Source organism: Pleurodeles waltl, chromosome 2_1 (assembly GCF_031143425.1).
Source record: "Pleurodeles waltl isolate 20211129_DDA chromosome 2_1, aPleWal1.hap1.20221129, whole genome shotgun sequence".
NCBI lineage: Eukaryota > Metazoa > Chordata > Amphibia > Caudata > Salamandridae > Pleurodeles > Pleurodeles waltl.
The window spans coordinates 30425514-30445851 of record NC_090438.1 but is presented as its reverse complement, the minus strand read 5'-3'; the positions used below and the strand labels follow the sequence as shown (position 1 = coordinate 30445851).

At 45.6% G+C, this 20338-nt stretch overlaps 1 protein-coding gene across 1 annotated transcript in view; it reads left to right on the top strand.

Moving 5' to 3' along the window:
• The window catches only part of SDHA (succinate dehydrogenase complex flavoprotein subunit A), a 123116-nt gene that overhangs the window by 5562 nt on the left and 97216 nt on the right, over window positions 1-20338 (top strand). The window contains exon 2 of the mRNA XM_069209154.1: window positions 12036-12122. Within this exon, the coding sequence (XP_069065255.1) occupies window positions 12036-12122 (87 nt within the window). The remainder of the gene's footprint in view (window positions 1-12035; window positions 12123-20338) is intronic.

Sequence of the window (20338 nt, the reverse complement as noted above, 5' to 3'; positions counted from 1 at the left end):
TGCTTAGCACTGCCCTCTGATAAGCCTAACTGCTCGTCCACACTACCGCAAATAGAGCATTAGTCCTATCTACTTTTGCCTCTGCAATACCAATTGGGGATCCGCTTTACTCTCTGCACAGTGTACTTCATTTTAGTGCATTATATAGAGAGCGAGCTTCCTACAAGCAGGAATTTATTTTATACACTTAACAGCACCTTGCTCCGTATGATGAGCCAATAACATTAGAAATACATCTTTAGTGTTTGGATGTACCAATAAATAGTTGAAGGCCATGCAGGCGGCAGTTCCGTGCAAGCTGGAGTCACAATAAATAAACATGGCAGAACATGATTGAGGCTGGACTGTAGCAGGCAAAGTTCAAGGAACTCATTACTGCTACGAAAAACATGCATTACTGTGTAGGAACAAGTTAACTTTAGGTGCCTGTGGCAGTCAGAGTACAGAGGAACTGTACCAGAGGCCCAGTGTACCCTGGCATAAAAAATAAAGACTGGTTGTATTACTGTAAGGTTTAACTGTATCTCTGGAGTCTGTTCCGGTCCCCTTTATAGTCAGCAGTGTACACCGAACCGGGCTCTTGATGACCTCGTACATGTGTGAAGTAGGCTTCACCCAAACATAATACACTGAAGCAGTTTAGAAATGTGAAATTTAGAGATGTGGGTAATTCTAGAAGCTTCAAAAATTGGGTATAAATGTGTGCACAGCCTTTGTTCGGGGCTCTCCACTCTTGGTGGTGCCCCGGGATCCCTGCTTAATTTTCTTTGATCACAGTCTATTTTGTATGCATGTGTGTGGCATTTCTGTGTTCCAGACTTAGCCAAGAGGCTGTAGAGCACTGGTCAGGCTCAAAGTATAACGTCAACAAGCAATAGGACAGGTTTGTGGATTGCTAATGCACTGGGATGTCGTTCTTATTAAGGAGGTGCGTCAGCTTTTTAGGAAGAGCATTGGGGCTGTCCTTAGAGATACCGGGATGCTGTTCGAGGTACTGAGTGCATAGTTGGGAAAGTGCTGCTGCCTTGGTTTTTTTGTTTGTTTATTACACTTGCTAGTGTCCAGTCTCATGGCTGGCTGACTGCAGGTGTGCCGCGAGGCCCCTGAGAAGATGAGCTTGTCTGCAAGATGGTCGCAATCGCTTTGTAAATGGTGCAGCTGGTTTTGAAAATTGTGCAGATTGGCGAGGGTGGCCAGTGGCATTCCATAAGTATGGGGGTGATGTGATCAGATTCCTTCAGGGCTTGAATGAGATGTTCTGTTTGGGTACCAGCGTGGAGTCTGGGGGGCTCTGGAGTAGGGAGTTATCTCCATGCAGATGGAAGACTAAGAGGGTTTGAAGTGGAATTGTGAAGTAGCTTTCAGGAAGAAACTGTTTCTGTATCTCTAAACGAGAGAGCTAGTGCCAGGTGCTTTGTTTTTGGCAATGTGTTCCTTGAGGTTGAGGTTGGTATCTACGGTGGCTTAAATTGACTTGGCATTCAATGAGCGTTGAGATTTGAAGTCATCATTGTATGTCATTAAGCCAGGTTTGTACTATTTCTTGTTTGTTGGTTCTTGGTAGTTAACAGGGTGCATTTTAATAAATGCAGTGGCAAACTTGCCCGAAAACTAGAATGCTAAATTCTTCTTCCACTGAATAAAGACATTTGCATACTCTTGGACTATGAGAAAAAACACGTAGAGTAGAGCACAGCAGACAGAATTGCAAGCAAATGAATTATAAATTGATTACATTTATGTAGGTTGTTCTGTTCACGTGAGATGTGAAGAACCGGGAAAGGCAGGCTCACCTCTCCCAGCGGTGGAGGGGACACCCTAGGCCTTCAGGGTCTCTTACCAGCAAAGAACACAACAGGCGGAGTCACGACTGATGAGGAAGAGAAAAGTTTTATTAGTAAAACAGATAATAGCTCGAGCTGAGCACAGTGTCCCAGGACAGTCTGAATGACTTTCCTACGGAGGCTGGCTGCTTCATTCTGCAGCGTACAATCTTATATAGCTAAGCTGCCCCCCTTCAGCCAGGAAGCCACCCCTCCATATCTGGCGAACACAAAATCTTCAAACAGTTCTCCTTTTAACCCGAGAGCATCCTGCTGACGTACATACATTTGATTAGTCTTTCCTGCTTGTACTCCCACTGTCTCGGGAGTATCCTGCTAATACACGGCAAAGTGACAGTTCATTTGTCAAATGTCAGTCTTATCACAGTTGGTTTGATAATTTACGAGGATATCCCTTGCAGGAGGCCCCTGGAATGCGGTGGGAAGAGGTACAGTTCTGTTCGTGCATAATGATAAGAAGGATACAGCTGTGGCTCGGTATCCTGAAAGTCAGCTTGGTTAGATAAGTGGAGAGGCCCAGAGGAGGAAATGGTTTTACACAAAAACTGAGTTCACAGGGAAGTCAACTTACACAGTTTTAATGAAGAGTCAGCTTTGTCGAGCACATGGCAATATTAATGGAATACGCAAAAATAAAGTCTGAGGCAAATACATCTCGGATTATTATTTAACAATCCCTCCTTTTGCCATTGCGAGGCAAATTTCTGTTCAGTTCACTTCTATCTTTAGAAGCTCATCAAGTTGTTGTTGAAGCATTAGTCGCTCAGTATTCTCTTTGATATTGGTGGGTTTGGGTGTTAACATCGAAGCACAGACCCCACACAATGCAGGACCACATTGTACGCATAGACAGCATGTGAAGAATGTGGCAGCTATGATAGCCAGGAATATCAAAACCTTCCAACCCCAGGAGACCAACACCTGCCACAGACCTGAAGTCCAAGACCAAGGCGTACCGTTGTCCTCATGTATAACCGATGCTATTTTATGTAATCTTGAAATGGCTGCAAATACTGAGGGTGAATTATCTGGTATGTAAACGCAGCAGCTGGCCCCTATGATGCGACAAGCTCCACCCCTATCTGCTAGTATGACGTCAAGCACCATTCTGTTCTGAAGAGCTACCATCCTGGTAGCTTGGAGTTCTGCGGTGTTATTGGCAAGTGCTCCAGCTGTTTCATTTATCGTAGCCTCCAAGACTCGCGTTAGTCGTCGTATTTGCAGACTGTTCACCGAGGGCCCCCAAAAGGGTAGCAGTCCTTTTGTTATATCCATGAACAGCTGTGCGGAAGTGTCTGTTTGGTCTACAGTATCTCTTCTTTGTCGATGATACGTAGGTGGCTTGTTGAACGTTGGTGGGAGAAGGAAGGCAATATAGCAAATGCCGCTCCAACCAGGTGGCAGCCAGGTGTAGGCCTTACTCCCACATACAAAGTATAGTCCTGTAGGTGCATTGAGGTAAGGGGTGGAGGTGTTGTACGTGATGGTCGCATTACAGACACTGACTCCGACAGGTATGCGTCCTTGTCCGCAGATACAGAGTGGGGCCTGCCGAGGTCTGATAGATATTGTTTTTGGTTTCATGGAGACCGGACCAAATGTATATTCCATGAGTGGATAGCGGGGCAAGGTCATGATCCTACGCATTGTTGGAGAATCCGTACAATTGCACGCGATGTGTATCTTGGCTTGAAACTGAAGGATAAAGTCTTCAAAGAGTGTGTTGTTCGTTATGATACCAGGTCGTCTCACAGGCCTAGAACCGGGTAGGGGGGTCTGTATTGAAACATTGGACATTAAGGAACAAGTGTAGGCAGCCGTTACAGGGAAAACTGGAAACTGAAATGCATGAGCAGCCGTATGAGGAAAATGAACACAAACCCAACAGTCTGTCAAGTTTGTAACAAGTTGATGTTGATGTAGCATCTGGATGAACGTATTATTGTCATATTCTTGTCTCCTGGCATGTATCTCAGGTGGTAGAGATACATGTGTATGCATGGGCGCAGACGTTGGTGTAGGAGGCTGTCTTTTCTCTGTAGCAGTGTGGATGGTCCAGCCAATGCACGCTAATATGACAAGAAGCACTACAATTATCGCCAGACACGTTGTACGTGGACCAAACAATTTTTTTAAATGTTTAATTTTTCTCAGTTTCTGTCTCTGTACGCTCTTCTCGTAATCTGAATACATAGTCCTTTTCCTTTCTCAAGTCTGCTCTTCTCACTGGCAGTGATCAATATCAAATTTAGTTATTCAGTACCTGCGTGCCACCCAGCCTCCCCTAGGTGCTGCCCGTGACTGGTGGTTGCTCCACCGGTGGGTGATTCCAGCAGTCCTATTGACACTCTCTGGTCCGCCACACCGGACAAAATCACGGCCCTGCAGCGAATGTTTGGCTGGATGCAACAGGTAAACGATGAATCATCTATTCAATGTTGGTGACGTTTGCGGAGGTCATATCTCGCAGAACCAGGCTCAGTCTGATCCGGAAACAAGGGAACAACTGGAACACCTTCAGGTGTTGCTCCCCGAAGGACCGAATCACTCTCCTCCTGGGTGGCTGTCCACTCTATCTGCGCGTCACTGAAAGGAACAAAAGTGGGTACTTTCTCGCATTCGTCGTCACCTTGACCCTCTTTCACCCACTGATCGTATGGTAAGGGCAAAGGTACCCTTTTGCAGTGTGAAGCGTGGATCCAATTCTTTGCTCCCTCGACTTTCACAGCAGTCCTGGTAGCAAGGAGTACTTGGCGGGGGCCTTTCCACCGGGGCTCGAGACTCTTTTTGCGCTGGAAATTCTTGGTGAGGACCCAGTCACCAGGCTCGATACAGTGGCCTGGAGTAAGAGGTAATGGTGGCAGAATATCCTTCACCTGCTGATGAATGAGACGTAAAGAGTTAGTGAGTTCATTGAGGTAATCCATCAATACAGGGTATGGTAAATCTGAGTATTTCTTTGGCCTTGGAACTCCCCACACATTAGCCGGTCTCCCCATGACCACTTCATATGGCGAGAGACCTGACTTGGAATGTGGTGTAGCCCGAAGTGACAACAGGGCCAGGGGGAGAGCATCAGGCCACGATATGCCTTTGTCAGCACATATTTTGGACAACTTCAATTTGAGTGAACCATTATATTTCTCAACTAGTCCTGCAGCTTGTGGATGGTTGGCAGCATGGAATTTCTGTCTAATTCCCAATCCTTCACACACCTTTTTCATCACCTGACCTGTAAAATGGCTGCCATTGTCTGACCATGCAATTCGAGGCATTCCAAACCGGGGAAAGAACTCTTTCAAGAGTACCTTAGCAGTTGTGAGGGCTGTGTTGTCCCTTGTAGGATAGGCTTCTACCCATTTGCTAAACACGCAGACGACCACCAATACATACTTCAAATTGTTACATCTTTCCATTTCGATGTAATCCATCTGTATAGCTTCAAATGGATAATCAGGGGGCGCGAAATGGCCGGGAGGTACTTTAATGCCCTTGCCAGGATTGTGTTGCATGCAAATCATACAGTGTTTAACCAACTTCTCAGCTGCCTTTGGAATATTTTTGTTGTACCAGACAGGGGCAAGAAGTTTGCATATCCCTGCTGGACTGATGTGTGCTGGACCATGAGCCATTGTCACTACAGGAAGGACATACCCATCAGGAAGCATCCATCTCTGGGCTTCTGACAAGTCTGTCCAACACCCTGTTTCTTCATTAAACCTCGCGTGTGTCTCCTTCCATGATGCCAATTCAACTTCCGTCGCTTCTGCCTGTATGCTTTTCACACTCTCTACCGTGTCCTCAAACATCCCGTTATCTGGGACCCATCTGGCCGGTCCCGCTACATACATCTTGTTTTTCGTCTGACGTGCTGTTTCCTTCGCTACCTGATCTGCAAAGGCGTTCCCTTTCCCTACGTGATCAGTGATCTTTCTGTGTGCGCTGCATTTCACAATGGCCATGGTCCGTGGCAGGGCTAGAACGGAGAGCAGTCTGTGTATTAACCCCCCATGTTGTATGTGGGTGCCGTGTGATGTGAGAAAGCCTCTTTCCGCCCACAATCTGCCAAAATTGTGTGCCACTCCAAACGCGTATTGACTGTCAGTGTAGATATTGACATCTAAATCTGTGCTTATTTCACAGGCTCTAATCAGTGCCACTAACTCAGCCGCTTGTGCTGAATTATGTGGTATCCGACGTGCTTCAACTACTGCCGTTAGTGTTGTGATAGCATATGCAGCTGATGTGGTGCCATCAGGTAATTTGAGACATGAACCATCAATGTACAAGGTGCCTTGGGGGTTACTTAGAGGCGTGTCTTGCAGATCTACCCTTCCTTTCGTTTCCTCCTCTGTCCTGATAATGCAGTCATGTATATCAGTATGTGTATCTTCAGAGCTTTCAGTCAGGGGTAATAACGTTGCGGGATTCAAGGTAGTGCATCTTTTGATGGTGATGTGACTGGCAAGAAGTGTTCACTCATAACTGGTCAGGCGGGCATTTGTAAGGTGTTGTGTCTTAGTTTTGTTAAGTAGGGCATCAACGGCATGTGGGACCAACAATAATAATGAAGTATCCATAACTATTCCAGCTGATTGGCGCACTGCTACTGCGGCTGCAGCTACAGCCCGTAGGCAGCTTGGAAGAGCCCTGGCAACAGGATCCAGAAGGGCTGAAAAATAAGCACATGGTCGCTGTTTGCCACCATGTTCTTGTGTCAGGACTGAGAGAGAGCAACCGTTATGTTCACTTACAAACAATGTAAAGGGCTTATGATAGTCAGGCGTGCCTAACACAGGGGCTGAACAGAGAGCGTCCTTCAAATCTTCAAAGCTGGACTGGCATTCAGTATTCCAGACAACGGTGTCCGGGCAGTCTTTGTGGGTGAGTGCTAAGAAAGGCTTGATAAGGAGAGAAAAATTAGGTATCCATTGGCGGCAAAAAGATGTGATGCCAATGAATCCCCTGACCTCCCTCTGTGTTGTGGGGACAGGTATATTGCGTATGGCTTGTACCTGGGCCGGGGTAAGTGTACGTCCCTCCTTCGACAGCAGGTGACCAAGATAGGTAACCTGCTGTTGACAATACTGTAATTTAGTGAGGGATACTTTGTGATGGTGTTGGGATAGATAAGTGAGAAGTGCAACTGTGTCTTTTTTGCAATTTTCTTGGGAGTCAGAAGCAATAAGGAGATCATCAACATATTGTACCAGGGCGGAACCAGCGGGGAATTGAAAGGAATCCAGCTGTCCCTTGAGCACCTGGCTAAAAACACTGGGTGATTCCGTGTACCCCTGAGGTGCGCGACAGAACCGAAAACTGCGACCGCCCAGGGAGAATCCAAAAATGTGTCTGCTGTCCGGGTGAATGGGTATGCTAAAGAATGCATTCTTGAGATCAATTACAGAGAACCAGGTAGCAGTGGAGGGTATCATTGTTAGGAGGGTGGTAATGTCGGGTACAACAGGGAATTGAGGCTCCACTACTTTATTAACTGCTCGAAGGTCAAGCACAAAGCGTAGGCCGGGCTGATGGGAAGAATCAGCGGACTTTTTGAGTACTGGGAGTATGGGGCTGTTACATGTATTACCTCTGGTCTCTTCAACAACCCCTTTATCAATCAGCTGCAATATAATGTCCTTGAGGGCCTGTTCAGTGTGATGTGGTAACTTGTACTGTGGCAGACGGGGAAGTAGTGCATGCTCTTTTAACTTGATGGAGAACGGGGGAATATCAAGGCAGCCCACATCTTCATTGTTTGAAGCCCAAAGTGTAGCGGGGAGCATCTCTAGCTCAGGCGGGAGTGGTAACGCTATGAACTGGGTGGGTGTCACGTGAGGACCCATGGTGACGTACACGCCATCAGGGGAACAATATATAGTGGCGTGTAATCTTTTCAGTAAATCGAGACCTAGCAAATTTTCACTACAACCAGAGGTAAGTATTAGAGGAGAATCAACAGTGTAGGGACCAATTGTGAGTTCCAGTGGCTTGGATACGGGGTTAATCACTGGGACGCCTGAGAATCCTACAGACACGTTAGTATTGCTGGACAAAGGGACCCCAGGGACCGCATCCTTCATAACAGAACTCTTAGTGGCTCCAGTGTCAATTAAAAAAATTCTTAGAAGTACCATCTAGTTGTACTTCTACATGCGGGCCATTCTGTTTAACTGGGATTGGGACGGGTCCTATCCTCCCTTGTCCTAAGCTGTCCTAGCAGGAATAGAAGCCCTGACCTTCTTCCGGATCATAATTATCATTATAATACTGGCGTTGGGCAGAACTATTGTCAAAGTAATTTTCAGCGGCTGCTATATTTTGCTGTTGATGGGCTCTATTAGGTCCCTGCTGTGGGGGACCTCCCCGTCCTCTACCTCGGGGTGCTCCACGGGGCGCTCCTCTACCTCTTGTCTGGGGCGCAAACCCGTTTTTATTTGGGCAATCATTTTTCCAATGACCTTCCTCTTTACAATAGGCACACTGATTGTAGCTCAGGGAATAGCGGGGCTGATAACTGTTGGGACCATTATTTTGGTACTGAGGTCCACGGGGAATTGACCTATTCTGGGGGTACGCCTGCTGTACTAGAATTTTAGTTTTTAACTCTTTTGTTTGTTTGTCTTTTCTGTCCTTCTCTTCATGAACCCTATTCTCGTAATATTGGGCCATATTAAGTATCTCAATGGGAGTGCTTGTCGACCAGGTACTCTCAGTCAACCGAATTTTTGAGGCCACCTCAGGTGATATGCAATTTACAAATTTATCTACAAACAGCCGCATACCACCTTCGGTAGAGGTGTCTTGTCCACTAAAGTCAGTGTATGCCCTTTCAAACCGAGAGAAAAAGTCAGCAATGTGTTCGTCTTTCTTTTGTTTACATGTATCTATTCTATCCCAGTCTACTAATCGCGGGGGCAAGGACTTCTGTATAAGCGTAAGAAGTCTGTCAGGGAGAGCTACTATTAGGGCTCCCGGCTTGTCACCAGGCTTCCTGTCTTTGTCCTCGTGGTCCAGTTGATCCCAGGTACCGCCTAGCTCAACAGGATAGTCTTTCTGTATGATAGTCTTCCAGATACCTGTGGTACAAGGGTACCAAACAACATTTTAATGTCCATGAGAGTCAATATTTGTGGACTTATTATTTGGGAAAATTCTTTATAGAAGCCGGCAGGATTCTTGCGTGGGTCAGGCAAGTGGGCTTTTAGCGCTAGGACCTCTGTTCTATCCCATTGCTGGTACACAAATTGTTGTTTCCAGTGAGCGGGCACTACCGCGGCACCCTCTCCTGTGGCTGGAACGTAGCTGGGTGGGACTTCCCTTAAGGGGTGCTGTGTTGTGTGAGTGGAAGGAATACGTGAAGGACTGGGTGAACCTGTTTCTTTATCCCTCTTGTGGTGGTATTTCTTCCTATAACTTAACAGCTGACGGAGGTAGTCCTTAAGGTCCTTTCCCTGATGATAGCCTGTGGCTACCTCCTGTTTTATTCTGAGTACTTGCAAGGGGGGATTGCTATCTAAATTTTCGTCCCATTTTTCCATTAGTATCTCACACATACGTTGTATCATGTCTGCCTGTTGTACTGCTTGAAACTGAGCAAAATTCTGCCAAATAGTCTCCAGGCTTGGTTGTGTTAAGATATATTTATGCAACATTGTGTTAATTTTCCTTTCTTCTGTCAATTTATTGCGTCGTGGACGTCCTGGGGGAGGTGATATTGTGAGGCCATCATCGTCTGAGCTCTCGTCTTTTATTTGTAGCAAGGGGGCTGAAGCGCTTGGGGAGTCTGACCTGGGGGTCACTGGAGCTGATGCTGGGGGTCTCTGGTGTTCAGATTGTGGTGGTAGGGCAAATGTTACTGCATTCACTGGTGAACCTAATGGCTGGGGCATCTGAGCAATTGGGGGTAAAGCTGGATATATTGTTGGGGTATAAACAGGGGGGCAGTCTAGGACATCTTGCATGAGAGGATCCTTTTCGGGGTCTCTTTTCTTTTTTCCAGGTGTTTGTTGAACCACATATATCCTGTCTGTATCTAACTGGTGTCTTCTATCTATCTGGGCCCATCCCTGCTCTGCATTCTGCCGGTCATATTCTTGGGCTTTCTCAGCATCTGATTTTGCATTATGTCTCTTAGCATCCTTTGCTGCTTTAATTCGTTTTTGTCTACCCTCTTTCTGCCATAACCTGAGTGAATCAAACATACCAGGCCTACTTTTGGTTGCAAATAATCTTTCTTCTAAAAAATCAATTTTCAGTTCATCAAAAGTCCCATGCAGTGGCCACTGTAATTCAGCACTATGCCTAGTCTTTTTACGCCATATGTCAGTCCATATTATACTTCCCACCCCGTGTTTTACATACATTTCATGACAAGGAGTTCCAATTGGAGGAGCCGGACAAGACTCCTCCAAGCGGGAGTCCGCTTGACAACAAAAACAGCACCATTTCCTTAATTTACTGAATGCCGGCATTATTTTAAACAGACAGTTGTAACTTAGTATCAGTGGATGGAAAACAGAAACAACGGAAGCAAATATGCAATCTATATATTATGACAGTTAATTATTTTACAAAACATCCACTGACTTCGGTCTTTGCAAAGATCGAATGACACCTACCAGACAGACACAGAAAAGACAGGGGTTAACCCTGTCCTTACCTTACTCTTGTCTTCCTCCTCAGTCAGGACTCCGAACTCAGGGCCAGCTATGTCAGGAACTCCAGTCAGGGCAGAGCCGCCGGCGCCCGTTGAGACAAAGAGGGGGGAGCACCGCTGGAGTACCGCAGGTCCACGAGGAAAAAGATACTTCCCAAATCAGTTGTGGGGCGCCCCCTTTGGTAGTCCTGCAGTGAACCTCCTCCTCCTTCCGAGCAGACGGCGGGTGCCACTGATGGAGTCCCTGTTCGGGCGCCAACTGAAGAACCGGGAAAGGCAGGCTCACCTCTCCCAGCGGTGGAGGGGACACCCTAGGCCTTCAGGGTCTCTTACCAGCAAAGAACACAACAGGCGGAGTCACGACTGATGAGGAAGAGAAAAGTTTTATTAGTAAAACAGATAATAGCTCGAGCTGAGCACAGTGTCCCAGGACAGTCTGAATGACTTTCCTACGGAGGCTGGCTGCTTCATTCTGCAACGTACAATCTTATATAGCTAAGCTGCCCCCCTTCAGCCAGGAAGCCACCCCTCCATATCTGGCGAACACAAAATCTTCAAACAGTTCTCCTTTTAACCCGAGAGCATCCTGCTGACGTACATACATTTGATTAGTCTTTCCTGCTTGTACTCCCACTGTCTCGGGAGTATCCTGCTAATACACGGCAAAGTGACAGTTCATTTGTCAAATGTCAGTCTTATCACAGTTGGTTTGATAATTTACGAGGATATCCCTTGCAGGAGGCCCCTGGAATGCGGTGGGAAGAGGTACAGTTCTGTTCGTGCATAATGATAAGAAGGATACAGCTGTGGCTCGGTATCCTGAAAGTCAGCTTGGTTAGATAAGTGGAGAGGCCCAGAGGAGGAAATGGTTTTACACAAAAACTGAGTTCACAGGGAAGTCAACTTACACAGTTTTAATGAAGAGTCAGCTTTGTCGAGCACATGGCAATATTAATGGAATACGCAAAAATAAAGTCTGAGGCAAATACATCTCGGATTATTATTTAACAGATGATATTTGTATCATTGGACTGTCATTGCAGAGTGACAGTGTCTACTAGACCAGTGCTGGCATCCGGTCATCCATCCGTGGTTCTTTCTTTTGCACCTGTCTGGTTTGCTTTGCTTTCATCCCATTCATGAAGGCTTAACCCGTGCAGGGTTATCAAGAGATACAAGGTAAATGTACATACAGTGATTCTAAAAGGTCTGTGCTCGTCCTGAGCCCCCAGCATGGATCAGGCCCTCGCTCGTGACCCACCGAGGGCACCCAGGTTTGCAGCGGGTACAAGATTCAAACTGCTCAGTACAACAGCGCTGCAGAAGCCGTGGTCCGGGATGGGGGTAGCCTTAACAATTGTTTTACTATTTATTTTGATTTTTTTTCCCCTTCAAATCCAAACAATAGTTTGTGTATTTTGTAAGTATTCAAGCGCAAGTAAGCAGTCTTTGCATATTCGTATTAAAACAAACTGCTTTAATCTGTTAATTATAACATTTACTAGTGTTTTAATGAAGTTTTTCTCTTTCAGTTATGGGCTGCGGCGACCACAGCCGTCTCTCGAAAATTTCATTTCACTGTTCCAGGAAGGGACACTTCTGCTAAAGTTTCAAATTCGGTACGTTTTTATTCAGATTCTCATCAGTGTTTTTTTTGTTTTGTTGTTTTTTGTTGTTTTTTTTGTTGACTTTCATAAATTTTTAAGTAGTTGTGCATTATTAATGTTAACATTAATAATACTTAAATTAGTTGTACATTAGTACAGCGCTGTGTGCTGTGAAGTCAAAATTTGGTATCATCACTAATAGGTGAGCACTTTAATCGTGGAGTTGGTTTCAGATTGCACTTACCTTGACTCTAAACACAATGGGAATGTCTCTGCCTTCTTGGGTCAGTGCAAGTCCTTGAACATCTATTTAGTATTGATGCTGCAGTCTCCTGGCCCCGGCCTCTCACATCTCCATCCAAGGTGTCAGCCGGACCCCTGTGCCTCAGCTCCTTCTGCCCCCAGACCAGACCTCGGAGTGGTCTCCATCAGTTTAACACTGAGTATGAAGATTCCAACTCCCACCTTTTGAAAACAGTGTTTTCTTTTTGGAAACAAACCAAGTAGTTGTACTAGCTACTCATGTTTTACCTTCTGCTAAATGTATGACTCAAAACGCTGTCCTTTAGTCCCCTTTTTTTAAATTCTTTGATTTTTCCCTACTGTCTTGAGTTTTGTGAACTAGTTTAGCCTTTAAAACAAGGTGCGCCTTCAGGGTAGGACGGTACGTGAATCATGCAATACTCTTGCAGTCTCCAAAGTTCGTAGTAACAAACTTAGGGTTTTTTAGTGCATTCCGGCAGCTACAGTGGATTCACAATATTTACTTTCAGGGCTTCTCGGTCTCTGCCTTGGTCCAGTCGACAAGCCGTGAATGGCTAGCCTTCTTCATTTTTGCCCCTCAGTTGCAGATCACCACATATTCAGCTCACTTTTAATCATTTAAATGTTTTCAAGTTGTTAAAAACAATGCTGTTCTTTTCCTGTTTTGAACAATTCTTTCTGGGCGATTGCTGCAGTAGTAGCACCCGTCTGTGTTGTATCTTTAATAAACAGTCTCGTGCTCCATGGTCACCTTGGGGTGTGTGTGCTCTGTCGTCGAGGCCGCTACAGTATTTCAGTTCTTGGTTCCAGAGCTGAAGGTAGCTCACTCGGTGGTGCTGCTAAAACGTTTGTCAAATTGTGACTTCATATGAAGCTAAAAAAGAGCGGCTTTGTTCCCTCATCTGGTACTGTCTCTTGTTTGGACCCAGTGGAAGCGCTGCTGTGGGTGTGGTGCTGGGTGTGAATGTATCTTAGAAATGTTGGCTATATTCCTGCGTGAAGTCCTGTTTGTATCTCCTGGAAGTGTGTGTCATGGGAGTCTGGCTATTGTCAGCACAGATTACTGCCCTGACACCTTGTACTCCATGCATGAGATTGGTTTTGATTTCCATAAACATTGGATTTCCATCTGTTTATGGGATCCCGGAGCACATTTTAAGTTGTTAAAATGTTTATGGTTGAAAGTTACGCCATACCCATGCTGCGTTTCATTGCAGGGTCTCTCCTGCGCTGACCCTTTTAGCCTCTATGGCTGTTTTTATAGTTCAACTCGCATCTTTTTTACTGACTTTTAACAGCAGATCATACATATGTTTTAGGAACTGTTGGGGGTGTTCAGTCCGTCCAAGTTTACCTCGTCTCCCATCCCATATCGTCCCCTTTGACTTTCCCCCACCCCTTCCTCATCATATCTATAGGAAAAAGACAGGAGTTGGATGCAAGGAAACCCCACCAGGAGTATGTCTTTACTTCTACCACCCTTAAGTTCCCACCTTTCTTCATCCTCCTTTGCTCCTATCCCCAACTTAACCATCATGCTGTTTCCTGATGTCTGTTTATATTTAAGTCAATCTTATTTTTCTTTTTAGTTTAATTCAGTTACATTACTTTCCATAATTCACCTTACCCTAATCTAAATTTAATTACATTAAAATGTTATTTGATTCTAATAGGTTCCCCTACTGTAGCACCAACCCTAACTAAATTAAAAAAAAAAAAGGTATTTTTACTACAATAAATCAATGACCTCAAACCCAATCTAATATTTTTCTATTTAATTACAATAAAATGGGTAACCTTGTTGTAATCCTAGCACCAAGCCCAGCCATGTTATTTATTTACAGTTAAATTCTAGTCTGCTAAATTAATTCTTACTTTAATAGTAAATTAAATGTTTACACTTTATTCTGTCAGTAATGCCAACAATGCCCTTTTTTATTAAACACATTCATTCTCAATGTGTTTATATTATTTTCATGCCAAAACTGAATTTGAATTGAAATTAGTACTCCAGCTATTACAGTAATATTAACAATATTAACCCATACTCTAAACCAAGAACAGAAATGTTAATATAAATGTACTGGTAACTTATTGTTTTTTAACCCTAATAGTAGCAAATTAAAGCTGTATTAACCTGTTTTGCTCATGCTGTGTGTGAGATGATGGTCTTCCTTTGTAAATGCAGACTGAGTAAAGGTGGTCTTAAAGTAAACTGATCAAGGTAAATCCCTAATGACTTAAAGGGTGTAGGGTTAAAGTCCAGGCACCCTACAGACAATTATGTGCAAGACTGCCACAAGGAATTTCTTCAGTACGACCACACATCTTCCAGTTGCGGGGGGTTCGGTACTCTCATAATGCAGCAAAGTAGCTCTCCATTGTGCTACCGGAGACATCTTGTCTTCTCAGCCCATGCAAGGAAGGTGTTTTTTCGCCTGATCAGACGAATGTTAATCTGCACCACCACAAGGTTATTCCAGAATTTGCTCCTCCAAGCACCCATAGAAAGAGTTGCATCTTTTTTTCCAGGAAGATTTAGTAACCATTTTGGCTGTCGATGACTTGTGGTCACCCCCCTTGGTGATGTAGCAGTGCTTCCTTGTCTAGTACAATTAACGAGTGTTGAATATGGCCCTTTCTGCAGGGACACCCCCAAACAGTTTGCCTTCTACCTCCTATTATTCTGACCTTTTTGTTAGTTTTAGGACCCTGGACACTTCACCACTGCTAATCAGTGCTGAAGGGCATGTGCTCTCTCCCCTAAAACAAGGTATGATTGGTTTACACCTGTCTGGTATATTTAATTTACCTGTAAGTCCCTTGTAAAGTGGTATACCATACACCCAGGGCCTGTAAATTAAATGCTACTAGTGGGCCTGCAACGCTGATTGCATCTCCCTCAGAAATCACCTTTCAAACCTGTCTCGGGCCTGCTACTGGGGTTCCTGCATGCACTGATTACTGCCACATTGACTTGGTGTTTCAAACTACTTGCCAAGGCCTAAACTCCCCTTTCATTACACCTACAGTAGGCCCTGCGTAGCCCTATGGTCAAGGTGCTGTGTATGTAAAATGTAGTCTTATGATTTGCCTGTCCTAGAAGTGACAAACCGCCTAGTTCGTTTTTTCACTACTGTGAGGACTGGTCCTCTGTTAGCTTGGCATTGGGCATTCCCTTCTATATTTTTAAGTGGTAATTTCTGATCTGCAAGGAGTGGCGTTGCCATGTTCTGCTTACTGGAGTAGTTAATTTTTACATTACTATTTTAGAAATGGCACTTTAAGAAAGTGGGAATTTTTCTGTGCTTGTAACTCTGTGCTTTGCAGCCTGGCTCCAGTACACATCTAGGGAAGAGTGACAGCTACACTTTGTGCATACTTTCCAGACATGGAGCACGTTAAATTTCTATTAAACATTGACTCTCAAGACAACCATAAGGAGGACCACCAGGACCCCGACTAACCTTCTGCGACGCCATCATCAACATCATTGTCCCCCCTCGCCATCGACTCCCTCCACTACATGCTGCTCGGCGACCTCAACTTCCACATTGAGGACCCAAAGGGCGCCAACTCCACATCGCTACTAGAGAACCTCAGCAACATCGGACTCACCCAACCAGTCTCCAAATCCATCCACAGAGTCGCGCACACCCTCAACACCATCTTCTTCTCCAGCGACAGAATAACATTCACCCACACCACAGAACTCTCCTGGACCGACCACACAATCGTCCACTTCACAATCTCCAAGACCCAGCACACCATCACCAAGCACCGAAGCATCACCCACCGCAGCTGGGGAAAGGTAACTGAGAACCAATGAATGCAGGCTGTCAGCATCCCCACCACCTGACGCCTCAACCAACCTCGACCAGGCTGTTCACAACTTCTCGGCCTGAATCAACAAATGGGCTGATAAAGTTGCCCCTCTGGAACCCACTAAAGCCAATAGAATGTCAAGACAAGCCATCTGGTACACCTCACAGCTCATATCCACCAAGCGTAACTGTCTTCGACTCGAGAAATAATGGTGCATCTCCAAGGACCCCTCTGACAAAGTCGCACACAAATCGGCACTCAGCAACTACCACCTGTGAATCAAGGAGGCCAAAAAACAGCCATCACCAACTGCATGGACTATGCATTCAACCACACCAAGGAACTTTTTAAGATCATCATCAAGGAGTTCTCCAACCTGACTGCCACCGAAAACACATTACACTCTTCCCAACAACTCTGCGACTCACTATCAGACTACTTCCATAGCACGCTTGCCAATATTTGACAACAACTTTAACTCGCAATCCACTTCACCCATGCTCTACAACCTCATCCTACTGGCAAACCCCAGCCCAGCTATAACCACCTGGCCTGCACTTTATATCAAGACCACCGCTACCATCATGTCCTCCATCCTCTCCAGGGCACCCACCAATCCCTGCCTCCACCATCTCTTCAACCATGGATCCGACATAATTAGTATTCAACTTACCAACCTCCTCAACCCTTCCATCTCCACAGCTTCCTTCCCAGCAGACCCCAGCGACCTCAAGAACTACGGGCCAATCTCCCTGCTCGCATACCCAGCTAAAGTACTCGAAGGCCATCAACCAACAGCTCACCGACTTCCTAGAACGGAACCACCTGCTTGACTCCTCACAATCAGGTTTCCGGGCCAACAATAGCACCAAGACCGCGCTCATCGCCGCAACAGATTACATCAAAACCCTCCTCACCCAAGAACAAACAGTGGTTCTGATCCTCTTCAACAGTCGCCCACCACAGCCTCATCGACAGACTCCACAACATTGGCATTCAACATGTCCTCAAGTGGATCACCTCTTTCCTATCAGGACGCACCCAGAGCATCCACCTACCTCGGTTCGCCTCTGCTCTCAAGAACATCATATGTGGCATGGCCCAAGGATCATCACTCAGGATCTCCCCCTGCCTCCCCCGCCCTCACGGACATCATCAGAGCCCACAGACTCAATATCATCTCCTATGCCGATGACACCCAGCTCGTCCTTTCTCAGCCAAAGACTCCTCCAACGCCAAAATCAACTTCCGCAACACCATGACCAATGTAGCCAACTGGATGAGACAGCCGCCTCAAACTGAGCTCTGACAAAACCAAGGTACTAATCTTTGGAAAGAACACCTCCACTTGGGACCACAGCTGGAGGCCGGAAGAACTGGGACCCACTCCCACACCGACTGACTGCGCTCGCACCCTCGGCATAATCTTGGACAGCCAACGGACCATGAAACAACAACAACAACTCATCGCAGACGCCTCCTCCTGTTTCCGCACCCTCCGCATGCTCTGCAAGATCTTGAAATGGATCTCAGTGAACACCAGAAAGATTATCTCACAATCCTTTGTCACTACGCGCCTCAACTACGGCAACACCCTCTATAAGGGTATCCCCTCCCAGCTCCTCAGAAGACTCCAGACAAAACAAAATGCAGCAACCAAACTCGTCCTGGCCCTCCCCAAGTGTACCCACATCACTCCTCGTCTCAAAACTCCACTGGCTCCCTGTCGAGAGAAGATGCCAGTTCAAGACACTCACACATGCCTATAAAGCCCTCCACAAACGGGACCGTCTTACATCAACCAACGGCTAAACTTCCATCTTCCCTCGAGACGCCTGCGCTCCTCTTCATTCGCCCTTGCACAAGTCCCCTGCATTCATCGCATCCATAGCAGGGGCCACACTTTCTCCTTCATCACTTCCAAAGCCTGGAATGACCTTCCATTCGACGAATGGACCTTCCTTTTCGACGAAGAAGCAGCACTCTCAGTGGCCAGATATCCTCTAGGGTAATAGTGTTGCACTTTACAAATGACTGATTGAGGGCAGACTTCATACACTGATAGTGTCTGGATACCCTCGTGGGTGATTAGGGTTCTATAAAAACACCGATAGCGTAACATTAGCACTGCTTGTGCATTAAAACTCCTTCTTAGATGCTTGAGGTAGTAATGGGCATGGCTGAATGGAAACAACCTTGATGCTGATGACATATACACTTACTTGAGAGAACACACAGGCTTATAATGTGCATTTGTAATAGCACAAACACCACCGTCATAATCTAGCCCTGCTACTCATTCACTTTGTCCGAGCCTAGATGCCCCCGACTATAGAGTAATGTTGATAACACTATCTATGCATCACAGGCTGGGTAGATAGAGCAGACGCTGCTCTTTTGAAGGTAGGGTTGCACTTTGTATTTCCCTTTGACCTTTGAGTCAAACTTGGGGGTCACAGTCCATGTAAATAAGGAGACCCTCGGTGGGCTCGCCAGATTGTCATGCTTACTGAGGTAAAAATCAACAAGCCCACAGCAGCTTTCCACTTACTAGGAGCTCAGCATAGCGCAGGAAAGCACACTTTCCAGAGCCCTGCAGGAGACTTGCTGTACCATCAAACATGGAAGCTACAGATGGTTCAAACTGTTCTGGGATTGGTTGAGGGTGGGGGCGATCGACCACATCCAGCATCCCAGTGGTAGTTAAGAGGAAAGACCTCTGTGCCCTTCTCAGTGTGGATGATAACTGATACTATAAAGGTGGCAGAGTCTCTAAGTCTGTACAAGCTTCCCATATATGTCACCATGGAGGAGATTTGTGTAACTCCTTGAACATGGGCATTGCTTTGCATTGGATCTTGGTCTGGTTGGCTGCAAAGACCGTAGGCAGTTTGTCCACTGAGATGACTTCCATGCAGATGGCTCTTCGGTCATTTGGGCCTTCTGCAGTTGGGGTCAGCTTCCTTCCACATTGGCCAGTGCAGTTCACGTCTCCTTCCTGAATAGTACAAGTCCTCTCCTTCACTGGTCACATTAGCATGTTTGGCCAGAGCTTGAGATTTATTCCCAGTCCTCAAGGAATGCAGCATCCATAAGGCTCTACCGCTAGCAGAAGTTGATCAGCATTGGTGTGCAGGGCCCTTTCACATGAGGTAGAAGTTAGCTGGCTCAATGATGCTGATATGTATTCCTCTTTGAGGTGACATTGAACTAAAATTGTGCTCTGTTCAAGCAGTCCTCCAGGATCTGCATCGTGGCTTTAAATGGGTGAGTTTTTCCAGGATGTTATTTATTTACACATCAGGCTACTGGGGAACTGGTCGGAGTCATTTTGTTGATGTGATCTAAACTGGTTATTCCACCGCTTTGGTTACAAGGCAGTCACTGGGGTATGGAAGCTCATGAAACCATTGCCAAGGATGGCATTTAGGTACCCATCCACCAGAGGACAGAGTTTGAGGAATATACATTGGATAAGACTTGTTGAAAGATACAACCCTCTACGGAAGGCTTGCAGATTGTCCAGTCCCCTAGTAGGAAACCATGAAACAGTTCATTTTAATGGTCAGTTAAGAAAGCACTGCCTTTCAAAGCTATTAAGACATCTGTCCCACTAACTGTGTATATTGTGATAGAATGCAGGTAGGAATACATTGCTATCTGAAGACCCCCTTATTATCATAAAAAAATAGTCTGCTCTGTGAGTTGCACCCACAGTTTTCTTCAAAAGTACTATTCTACTCTAGTAAAACTTAAATGTTTTTTTTCCAGAACCATGGGGATATCTGAATCGGTTAATTGTTGATTAGGCCAACATGTTCTGTGAGAGGTTTCTTTGGTTTGTTGTTTTCAACTTTTTATGGGACATGATTTTGCAATTTGGTTAAAAAAAAACACCTGATTTATGGACCTTGGCGTTGAAAGGAATATGATGCTTAGGGCTGCAAAAAATGAAATCATGTGTACATGAGGTGGTGCAGTGACGGCTGCTCACTTGCAGGATAAGGCTGATGTGGTATATGTTCACTCTGACACCTTGTTCTACATTTACTGTGTTGTAAAGGAAGTGCTCTAGTAAATTAGACCCTTGTTTCATCTGTCTTAGGTTTTTAAACATTTCCAAATTAGAAAATCTGTCG